Here is a 12,180-nt window from a genome sequence, read left to right on the forward strand (position 1 = left end):
TAAAGTGACATGGAACACTCTGCCAGTGCCTGTAAGCTGTGAGGGGGGAAATTTTCAGCATGTGCAAGTCAGTGAAGACCCATCATGGCAAATTTAACTTGTACAATCCCGCCGTCGGCATGGTGCCGACAGTACAAAACGTCTCAAGTAATCCCAGTGACGTGAGGGTGCCGACAGCAAAATTCGAGCGTTGTAGCTCTTCTCTAACTGCTTCAATCTAGCTTATTTTTGCTAAAGAGTAGCGTAATGAACTGGCAACATTGTGCACAAGCACTTGTAGCACTGAGTTTGGGTCTGCATGGCTGGGTAATATCAGTGTGCCACTGTCCATCACAGTGTTAGAATGTTGCGGAAGTCACGCCAGTTTTCCGCCTCACTGGGCTGGAGGAGGCGGTTGAAACTGTCACATGGACCCTCTGTTCCTTCATTTAGTTATTCCATAGAAGAGGAAAACCTGGATGACTCTTCTGGGGAGGAATATAAGCCAGTGGGGATTCCCCCATTCTCCTCCCTGTTCTCTCTCATCCCGCCCAGCTGGGTGGGAAAACATAGCTCACGGCTTGGGAAACTGGGCTAGAAACACGATGGATGGCCATCCTGCACTTATTTCTCCTATAAGGAGTACTTTTTTTTGCTTTTCCTTGATTTATATGTCCTTTTGGATTGTTTTATGCAATACAAATTTTTTCCGTTTTTGGTCTGGGATTGGGTGAGTATAAAATTGCAAAAATGCCTGGTATGGTACGGGTTAATGTAGAGCAAATCTAAGGGGTCGGAGTCAGAGTCGAGTGTTTGAGGTACCGACTCCACAGCCCTGGTTAGCAGAATGTTAATTTTTTGCTTTGTTGTGTATGATGCAGCATAAACTTACATGGGTGGATGGAACGTTAGGTGAAGCGATGAATATTGTGTCTATAAAAGTTAAGAGGTGGGAAAAGTGGGATTAGCCCATTGAATAATGCTGTGTTTTGAATTTTCAGGTATAACTGATGATGAAGCACTCAGGTTGTGGAAAGGCCTCTTCTACTGCATGTATATGGCAGACAAACCTCTCACTCAGGTATGTTTCTCTACAGATAAGCCTAGTTACCCATGCAGAGATAGGCCATATAGTTTATGGTACTGACCTACCATATTGCACTTGAGATCTCAAAGGCTCTCGAACGAGTCTGGCATAAATCTTTAATTTCCAAACTTCCCTTTAATGGACTCTGCCCTCCAATCTATGCCTTCAACTATAGCTTCCTTTCTGGTCGTTCTATATCTGCTGTTGTAGATGGCCACCGTTCTTCTAGATTTATCAATAGTGGTGTTCCTCAGGGCTCTGTCCTATCACCAACTCTCTTCTCTTTATTCTTCAATAACCTTCTAAGCTGTACATCTAATCCTATCCACTCATACGCTGATGATTTCATCTTTCACCTTTCCATTTGGTTCCCGCAACGTCCATCTCAGCAGTTACCAGTACTTCAACAAACAAGGGTTGAGGTTATGGCACACCTGGTGTCTGGCTAGGCTCGTATCTCTGACTGGAGTAAAAGTAATCTTGTTGTTTTTAATGCATCAGAGACTCAGTTCGTACACCTTCAACCTGACAAAATCTTCCACAGGAGTACCCACTAATGTTTAATAAAATCCAGCTCAGTCCTGCAACATCCTTAAATGTGCTTGGGGTTTCATTGACTCTGGACTTAGCTTGGAAAGGTCATATTATCTCTTGTAAAATTTGCTTCCAAGAGATGAGGTGTGCTAAGTCAACTTCGTACCTTCTTTACATCTGCGCTGTTGTTAACTTTATACACGGGTTTTGTCCGTCCCTGTGTAGAGTTCAACGCTCATGTAGGGTGGAGTCAAAAGCTTTATGTCTCATTAACTCTCTTTCCCTTGCTGGCTTCCTTCAACCTCTGTCTCTTCACTCCACTGTTGCATCTTTATCTCTTTTCCATTGCTACTTCAATGGTAACTTCTCGTCAGAACTGTCTGCTTTCATCCCTCCACCTCTATGATGGGCACGTAGCACCCATCTAGCAACAAACTCTCATCCCTTTTCTGTCCTGCTGTCTAATGCAAGAATTAACACATTACTTCCAGTCCTTCATTTATGCAAGAGGTCAACTCTGGAACTGTCTCTTTCTGTATTTCCTACTTCCTGTGATCTCCAGTCTTTCAAATGCAGTGTGTCTAGGCATCTCGAAATGAATGGATCTTGATATATGGCTCTCTTTTGTATTGTTTTTTCTCCTGGAAGGAACAGTTTGCAGGCTCTCGGCCTTTGGTTCCTTCTTCCTTGCACTAAAAAAATAACATTAAATGTTAAGCACACACACACACGAACAGCCGGAGAGAGCGGACGTCCAAGGCATCGCTCCTAACCTTGAGTAGTTTCAGGAATTTTGTCTGTCCTGTCTCCTAGGGTCTTTCTTTAAATTTAAAATAATGAAAGTTAGTAGACTACCATAAATGTAAAGATTTGTTGGCAATAATATACATGAATGTTTGTGGCTTATTCGGTAACAGCTGTTTAGGTACTTTACATTAAACATGGCCGAAAACGTAAACAATGAGGGAATGGAATTTCAAGGTTTTGATGCTAATACTAATGTCATGGACCTGGTGAAAACATTAATTATGAGGATTAGTGAACTCGAAAAAAAAGTAGAGAATCTAGTGATAAAGGATGTATCAGGAAATACGGAAACCACCATACAGAGTCTAATCCAGTCCAACGAAACAGCCAATGAAGAGATTAGGAATTTGAAGAGGGAAAATGTTGAACTGAGGAGGAAACTTGAAGAGAGTACTAATAAAACGGAGAAGGTGAGTAATGTATTAGAAGAACATAAGGCAAAGTGGGCACACGTAGAAGAAGAACAGAAAGAAGTGGTCAGCTTAAGAGAGATCATCCAGGAAGAAAGGGAAATGAACAAGAAAGAAATGGAAGAAAATGTAGTGAAAATACTGAAGAAAAAAGAGAAAATAGTGAGAGAAACTGTAGAAAGGAACAGATGTGTGGTAGTATTTGGAAACAGGGAAGAGGAAGAAAAGGTTAGGTTCGCAAGACTCGAGAGAGACACGAACATGGTGAGAGGAATATTAGGCAAGATTGACCCCGAAGGAGACAAGTGGGTAAAAGAAATTGAGGAAGTAAGGAGGATAGGGCCTTATAAGAAAGGGGAAACAAGACCAATGAGAGTCAAGTTTACATCAGAAAGTGTAATAAATGAGATACTTAAAGTGACCTGGAAATTAAGCAAAGAGGCGGGGATGGAAAATATTATAATAAGAAAAGATCTGAATGAAGAAGAAAGAGAAGTTTTAAAATCATTAAAGGAAGAAGTAAAGGAAAAAAATGATAAGAGGACAGAGGAAGAACATAATACTTTTTTTGGAGAGTATTGGATATGAAAGTAAGGAAATGGTATTTAAGGAAATAGAAGTGAAGGAAACTAGGGGGGATGGTTGTGAAAGATCAGAAGTTGAGGAAGTGGTACGGACAGAGAGTAGGAGAGAAGAGGGTACTAATAATGTCAAAAATAATTTGAAGGTGATATATACTAATGTTGATGGTTTCATATCGACAAGGATCGAAATTAATGATTTCTTGAGAGAACATGAACCTGATGTCATGTGCTTTGTAGAGACCAAATTAAGAGAAGATATTGATGTTCATTTGGGAGATGGTAAATACAAACTGTGGAGAAAAGACAGAAAAGAAAAAAAGGGAGGAGGAGTGATGATAGCAGTGAAGAACAACATAAATGTAGATACTGTGGAAATGGGAGAAGGCAGGGCTGAAGTGATATATATGAAATTAGAAACTGGAGAGAATGTTAAGAGAGATATGGCGGTAGTGTATGTTCCCCCAAAGACGAGAGCATGGAAGGATGACGAATACCATGAGATGTTGTCAGATATGGCTAGCTACTTGCAAAAAATAATTGAGAAAAGCAATAATATAATTTTGGTGGGTGAATTTAATTGTAAAGAGGTGAACTGGGAGGAATGGTACTCGGGAGGCGGCGAGGATTCGTGGGGCACTATGTTATTAAATATAATAATGAATAATGTGATGACGCAATGGGTCAAAGAAGAGACACGGTTTCGAGGTGAGGACACACCAGCAAGGTTAGATTTACTGTTCACCAAAGAACCCGATGTAATAGAATCATTGGAATATCTCTGTCCTTTGGGAAAAAGTGATCACGTGGTCATTGAGTTCCAGATGTTAATAGGAAACGTCGAGCCAAGAGACGAGCTTCATAGACAGGGAAGATACAACTTTGGCAAAGCAAATTTTACAGGCTTGAGAAACTTTTTTGAAAATGCGGATTGGAGAAAATTCAGAGAAATAAGAGAGATACAGAGGAAGTGGGATATCTTTCTAGACCTCTATAATTTGGGAGTGGAAAAATTTGTACCAAGAGTAAGAGGGAAAGAAAACAGGAAAAAGGAGTGGTTTAATAGAAGGTGTATGATAGCCAAAAAAGAGAGAGATAAGGCGTGGAACAATTAGAGAAAGAGAGGTAACGACAGAACAAAGGAAGAATATAAAAGAACAAGAAACGAATACACAAGAATACGTAGGGAAGAAGAAAGGAATTTTGAAAAAGGTATAATTGACAAATGCAAGGATGAACCCAAATTGTTTTATAGATTTGTTAATGGTAAACTGAAACAAAAGGAAGGAATCACCAAGCTGAAAGTAGATGGAGAGGTCTTTAAGGATGCGGCAGTGCAAGCAGAAATAATGAACAAACGTTTCCAGTCAGTTTTCACTAAAGAAAAGGAGCTTGTGGAAGGGGAGGGAGTGATTAGAAATGTTCCGGTGATGAAAGATATAAAAGTGGAGGTGCAGGAAGTGTATAAATTACTGGAAACTCAAGATGTAAGGAAAGCCCCAGGACCTGATGGAATTTCTAATTGGGTACTGAAGGAATGCAGAGAACAACTGGCGGATAAAATTCATAGCTTAATTGTATGCTCACTGGAAGAGGGGAAAGTGCCAAAAGAATGGAAGAGGGCAAATGTGGTACCAATTTACAAGGGAGGAAACAGGGAAGAACCCCTGAATTATAGACCAGTGTCTCTAACCAGCATGGTCGCAAAATTGTGTGAGAGAATCCTGAAAGACAGATGGATAAAATATCTGGAAGAGATGAATATTTTGGCTGAATGTCAGTTTGGATTCAGAAGTGGAAGGTCATGTGTTTCAAACTTGTTGAGCTTTTACTCAAGAGTGATTGATGTGGTACAGGAGAGAGATGGTTGGGTGGATTGTGTGTACTTAGACTTAGAGAAGGCCTTTGACAAGGTACCTCATAAGAGACTAATGTGGAAACTAGAATATATAGGAGGACTAAAGGGGAAACTTCTGGAATGGATGAGAGACTTTTTGAGAGACAGACAAATGAGGACAGTAATAAAGGAAAAGATGTCTGGATGGAGGGAAGTAACAAGTGGAGTCCCTCAAGGCTCAGTGTTGGCGCCAGTAATGTTCCTGATTTACGTAAATGATATGGTAGATGGAGTGAACAGTTATGCGAGTCTGTTTGCTGATGATGTAAAGATCTTGAGGAAGATAGAGGTTGAGGAGGATTGTAAAATACTGCAGGAGGATTTGGATAGGATACACAATTGGAGCCGGACGTGGGAAATGAAATTTAATGTAAAGCAATGTAAAATATTGGAAATGGGTAAAAGTACCAGGAGACCATCACTGAATTATTTTTTGGGTAATGAATTAATCACAAAAAGGAGAGAAGAGAAAGATTTGGGAGTGCTGGGCCAAGATAGTTTGTCACCAGAAAAGCACATTAACAAGATAGTTGGAGAGACTTATAAGCTCTTGACTAACATAAGAGTAGCATTTCATTATATGGATGAGGAAATGATGAAAAAATTGATAGTGGCCATGATCCGCCCCAGGTTAGAATATGCAGCGGTAGTGTGGTGCCCACACAAAAAGAAAGATATAAACAAGATTGAGAGAATACAAAGAACAGCAACCAAGATGGTCCCCAGTCTGACAGACCTGTTATACAGAGAGAGGCTGGAAAAACTGGATTTGCCTTCGTTAGAGGAAAGGAGAAAGAGGGGAGACATGATTGCGGTGTTCAGGACCATGGTGGGAGTAGATAAAATTGACAAAGAAGATCTGTTTGTATGGGATAAGAGAGCAACAAGAGAACATGGAATGAAATTGAAAAAGTCAAGCTGCTTGAAGGATATCAAGAAATATAGCTTTCCTTACAGAAGTATAGACTTATGGAATAGCCTGGACAAAGAGATCGTCCAGTCTAAAAACTTAAACGAGTTTAAAGTTAAATTCGACTTACTGAGAAACAGCGACGGAAACCCACGAGCATAGTACATTCTGTGTATATCACAATTAGGTATATTCTTAAATATTTGGAACGACTTAGACAAAGAGGTGGTGCATGAGAAAAACATTCATGTGTGTAAAGGTAGACTTGATAAATGTGGACATGGAGACAGGACAACACGAGCATCGCTCAATTCCTGTATACTACAAATAGGTACCGTAAATACATGATATTTGGTAAATACTATTTATAATTTGAGTACTTTAAAAAAAAAACGGTAACAGCAACATAGCTTTCTGTAAAACATATATATACACATGTGTACCCCTGGTTAACAGTGCAGTTTGTTATGTAAAAACCCATCACTAGGCAGGGTATTGTATAACGTGGTAGATTTAGCATTCAAAGTACAGTATAGGGATGTTTTTTTGAGCCTTGGGTTTGCCCCCCAACTAAGTCCTAAACCCACCCAAATGAGTCCAAAAAACAAGTTTCTCAAATAGCTTTAAAACAAGCTAAACTAAGCCTAAAAACAGTTTATAACTCACCTTAGCCTAATAATATAATTTGAAAATTGTCAGATATAAGTCTGGAAATAATGAACTTAGTAAACTGTACCCCAAAATGACAATGTTCATGCCACTTATGACTAAAACATATTAATATAAGTCTAAAAACAGATTTTAAATCAACCTAAACACAAAATCTAAGTTTAAAATATCATCGAAATCAGTAAAAATAAAATCTAAACCCGTCGTTAAACCGAGGTTTGGCCATCGTTAGGTGGGGTATGGTGGTATTTCTACCCTCACCACAAAGCCGGGATATCGCATCTATGGGTGTTGTATATTGGGGTATACCTGTATATACAGTACAGTAATCCCTGAGTTATCCGGTCACTCATTTTCCAGACATGTTCAGTGTCCGGATGCTGTGCCTTGGCTCAGTTAAATATTGTCTGAACTTATTTGCTATTATCTGGACATGAAAGTACCTGAGAAATTCGGCCGGCCAGTCCAAACATTTGGAATCATGGCTGCTGGGCTCAGGCTATGAGCGGGAAGTAGTCTGCAACCCGCAACCAGAACTAAAATGTCTGACTGCCCCTGCACTGAACGGTCAAAGTCACGCGCTCCTCCAACCACTCCCAACGAACCTCCAACATCCGAATAATACGACTAACCTGTAAGCTGTGTCAAAACATCCGAACGCATCCCCACCAATTGTCCAGTATTGTGCGACCACCTGGCTAAGTTTTTCCTCACTGCCACTGAGATTGTAACATAGATCACAAGTACATGTTCGGTGACAATGGCCTTCCACCTCTCTACCGAACGTTGAATGTCGCGTGGCCACTGGGCTAAGTCTTGCCCCAACCGCCACCACCATTGAACACAGACCATAAGTCATGAGTACATGTTCGGTGACAGCGGCCGTCCGCATCTCTACCAAATGTCGAATGTCGCACGGCCACCGGGACACACACACACACACACACACACACACACACACACACACAGTAGTTAAAAAAAAAAATGTGGTTTCGGTCATAAAAAGAACAATATGTTGTGAAAATAGAAAGTCTCCATATGATTGAATCATGGTGGAAAGGGACGGTGCATTGTTTACAATTAGCGAGAGAGAGTTTGAGGGTTTCACTGAAGAGGATGTGGGAAATGGAAGTATTAAGTTGAACCAAACAAGAATAACAGGTGTAGAGCAAACAGTGGAGAGGAATGTCCGGGAGATAAAAAAGGTATGGCCAGTAATTAAAGAGTTACTGGAATGGACCATAGAGCAGGGAAATGAGATCAAAAGTCTACGGAATAAACTGGAAAAAATTTGTTCATGCAGTGACGAACAAGAAAGAGAAGTTACTGAATTAAAAGTGAGCAATGAATCAGCCTCAAATGAAATAAAACAGCTTAAGAGGGAGATAAGAGGTTGGACAAAGAAAGGGACAGGATGAAAAGCAAACTAGATGAGTATGAATCCAAATCAAGAATACAGGACAAGCACATAAAAGAAATCAAGGAGCAACATAAGGGGTGGAAGAAAATTCAGGAAGAGGGAAATGTAAATTTGAAAGAGATTATAGAACAACAAAGCAAGGACAAGGTGTAGAGGGAAGTGGTTAGGGTGCTGAGAAGTAGAGAATCTTTAGTTAGGGATGTAGCAGATAAGAAAAAATGTGTAATAATTTCAGGAGTTAAAGAAAAGCATATGACAATAAGATCAGAAAGAGAAAGAGAAGAACTGAGTAAGGTTAAAGAAATAATAGTCATGGAGGAAAACAACGAAGCTCAAGAAGAGATTGAAGAGCTGTTTAGGTTAGGAAAGTATGAGGAAGGAGGGGCAAGGCCATTTTAGGTAAAGTTTAAGTCCCAGGCAACAGTAATCAAAATTATCAATAGAACATGGAAATTATCAGACAAGGAAGGGTTAACAAATGTTTGGATAAGGAGAGATGCAAATGAGGAAGAAAGAGCTAAAATAAAGGAGTTAGTAAAGGAAGCAAAGGTAAAAAACGAACAGAGAACGGAGGAAGAGAAGACAGTGTTTTATTGGAGAGTCATGGATTAGAAGTTAAGGAAGTGGTACCGGCGGCGAGAAGAAGAAAAGAGGGTATAAAAGATATCAAAAATAATTGGAAGGTGGCATATACTAATGTTGATGGTTTAATATCAGCAAGGCTAGAAATCAACAATTTTTTGAGGGTGCATGAACCTGATATTATGTGCTTTGTGGAGACCAAGTTAAGAGAAGATATTGATGTTCATATGGGAGATGGTAAATACAAACTGTGGAGAAGAGACAGAAAAGAAATAAGGGGAGGAGGAATGATGATAACAGTGAAGAACAACATAAATGTAGATACCTTGGAAATGGCAGGAGGCAGGGCCGAAGTGATAAATATGAAATTGGAAACTGGAGTGAATAGCAAGCGAGATATGGCAGTAGTGTATGTTCCCCCTAAGACAGGAGCATGGAGTGATGATGAATACCAGGAAATGTTGTCAGACATGGCTACTTATTTACAGAAAATGATTGAGAATAGCAGCAATATAATTTTAATTGGTCACTTCAATTGTAAAGAGGTGAACTGGGAGGAATGGGACTCAGGAGACAGTGAAGATTCGTGGGGCACTATATTATTAAATATAACAATGAATAATGTGATGACGCAATGGGTCAAAGCAGAGACACGGTTCCAAGGCGAGGACACACCAGCAAGACTAGATATACTGTTTACCAAATTACCTGATGTAATAGAATCCTTGAAATATCCGTGTCCTACTGGAAAAAGTGATCATGGGGTCATTGAGTTCCAGATGATAACAGGGAACGTGGAGCCAAGAGACAAGCTTTATAGGCAGGGAAGATACTACTTTGGGAAAGCAAACTTTACAGGATTGAGAAAATTTTTTGAAAATGCAGATTGGAGAAAATTCGGAGAAACAAGAGAGATACAGAGGAAGTGGGATATTTTTCTAGGCCTCTATAATTCGGAAGTGGAAAAATTTGTGCCAAGAGTAAAGGGGAAAGAAAACAGGAAAAAGGAGTGGTTTAATAGAAGGTGTATGATAGCATCAAGAGAGAGAGAGAGACGGCGTGGAAAAATTGGAGAAAGAGAGATAACAACAGAACAAAGGAAGAATATAAAAGTACTAGAAATGAATACACAAGAATACGTAGAGAGGATGAAAGGAATTTTGAAAAAGGTATAATAGAAGTTGTGTAGATCAGATATTCATTCTTAGATCTTTAGTGGAAAAGTTTCTAAAGAAGGGAAGAAGTTGTATGCGGCTTTCATGGATTTGGAGAAAGCATATGACAGGGTGGATAGACAAGGATTGTGGAAAGTGTTAAGAATATATGGAGTAGATGGGAAGTTGTTGAATGCCGTGTAGAGTATGTACGATGGTGCGAAGGCTGCAGTGCGTGTGGATGGTGAACTAAGTGAATTTTTCTCTTTGAAAGTTGGGTTGAAACAGGGATGTCATGTCTCCATGGTTGTTCAATCTGTACATGGATGGGGTAATAAAAGAGGTACAAGGTAGGGTAGTTGATGTTGGAGTGGCCCTGGTGAGAGAGGATAGTGTTTGGAAACTCCCTGTACTGTTGTTTGCAGATGATACTGTGTTGTTGAGTGAAGACGAAGGGGAGCTGCAAGGCTTGGTGGATGAGTTTGGGAGAGTGTGTAAGAAACGAAATCTAAAGGTGAATGTAGGGAAGAGTAAAGTGATGGTCTTTGAGAGAGGTGAAGTCAGTGAATGTACAGCGAGGTTGGATGGTGAGGAATTGGAAAATGTGATTACATTTAAGTACTTGGGTAGTGTGATGAGTAAGGATGGAGGTTTGGAGGGTGAAGTGCTTGAAAGGGTACAGCAGGGAAGAAAGGTTGCTGGTTCTTTGAAAGCAGTGATAAGAAACAGGGAAGTGAGCATGGAAGTGAAAAAGTTACTACATGACAGTATTGTGATACCAACTCTAACATACGTAAGTGAAGCTTGGACGTTGTTGGAAGGACACAAGTCAAGAGTGGGAGCAGTGGAAATGAGTTATTTAAGAGGAGCCTGTGGAGTCACATGGAGAGACAGGCTGATGAATGAGGATATAAAGGAGCGTTGTGGTGTTGATGTGGATGTGATAGGAAGCGTTATGAGGAACACACTGAGGTGGTTTGGCCATGTGGAGAGGATGGAGGGTGAAATACTGACGAAGAGAGTGTATGTGAGTGAGGTGGAGGGGGGAAGAGGGAGGGGGAGGCCGAGGATGAGATGGAGGGATGGGGTGGAGAGGTATATGAGAGAGGGGGGTGTGAGTTGGGAGCAGGGCAGTGAAATGGCGGGGGACAGGGCGACTTGGAGGCTATTTGTTTGTGGCCACCCCAAACAGGATTGAGGCGTCTGGCAATAGATAGATAGATAGATAGACAAATGTAAGGATGAATCCAAACTGTTTTATAGATTTGTTAATGGCAAACTGAAACAAAAGGAAGGAATCACCAAACTGAAAGTAGAAGGTGAGGTCTAAAAAGATGCAGCAATACAAGCAGAAATAATGAACAAATGTTTCCAGTCAGTTTTCACTAATGAAAAGGAGTTTGTAAAAGGGGATGGAGTGACTAGAAAAGTAGTGATAAAAGATGTAAAAGTGGAAGTACAGGAAGCATGTAAATTACTGGAAACTTAAGTTGTAAGGAAAGCCCCAGGACCACATGGAATCTCCAATTGGGTACTGAAGGAATGCAGAAAACAACTGGCGGATATGATTCACAGTTTAAGTGTGTGTTCTCTGGAAGAGGGGAAAGTGCCTCAAGAATGGAAGAGGGCAAATGTGGTACCAATTTATAAGGGAGGAAACAGGGAAGAATCTCTGAATTATAGACCAGTGTCCCTAAGCACCATGGTCTCAAAATTGTCTGAGAGAATTCTGAAAGATAGATGGATCAAATATCTGGAAGAGATATATATTTTGGCTAATAGTCAGTTTGGATTTAGAAGTGGAACGTTATGTGTTTCCAACTTGTTGAGTTTTTATTCAAGAGTGATTGACGTGCTACAGGAGAGAGATGGTTGGGTGGATTGTGTGTATTGAGATTTGGAGAAGGCCTTTGACAAGGTACCCCATATGAGACTAATGTGGAAACTAGAACATATAGGAGGACTGAAGGGGAACTTCCTGGAATGGATGATAGACTTTTTGAGAGACAGACAGTGAAGACAGTAATAAAGGATAGGATTTCTGGAAGGAGGGAAGTAACAAGTGGAGTCCCACAGGGTTCGGTGTTGGCGCCAGTAATGTTCCTGATTTACGTAAATGATGTGGTAGCTGGAGTGAACAGTTATGCAAG

The 12,180-nt window shown here is 40.4% G+C and overlaps 1 protein-coding gene across 1 annotated transcript in view; it reads left to right on the forward strand.

Annotated features, from left to right (window-relative positions):
* Nnp-1 (Ribosomal RNA processing protein 1 homolog Nnp-1) overlaps positions 1–12,180 on the forward strand; it is a 235,996-nt gene that overhangs the window by 17,054 nt on the left and 206,762 nt on the right. The window contains exon 2 of the mRNA XM_080277637.1: positions 981–1,060. Within this exon, the coding sequence (XP_080133763.1) occupies positions 981–1,060 (80 nt within the window). The remainder of the gene's footprint in view (positions 1–980; positions 1,061–12,180) is intronic.

The sequence above is a fragment of the Coenobita brevimanus genome, chromosome 70, assembly GCF_032717465.1.
Source record: "Coenobita brevimanus isolate Jiangsu-jjx chromosome 70, ASM3271746v2, whole genome shotgun sequence".
Classification (NCBI taxonomy): Eukaryota; Metazoa; Arthropoda; class Malacostraca; order Decapoda; family Coenobitidae; genus Coenobita; species Coenobita brevimanus.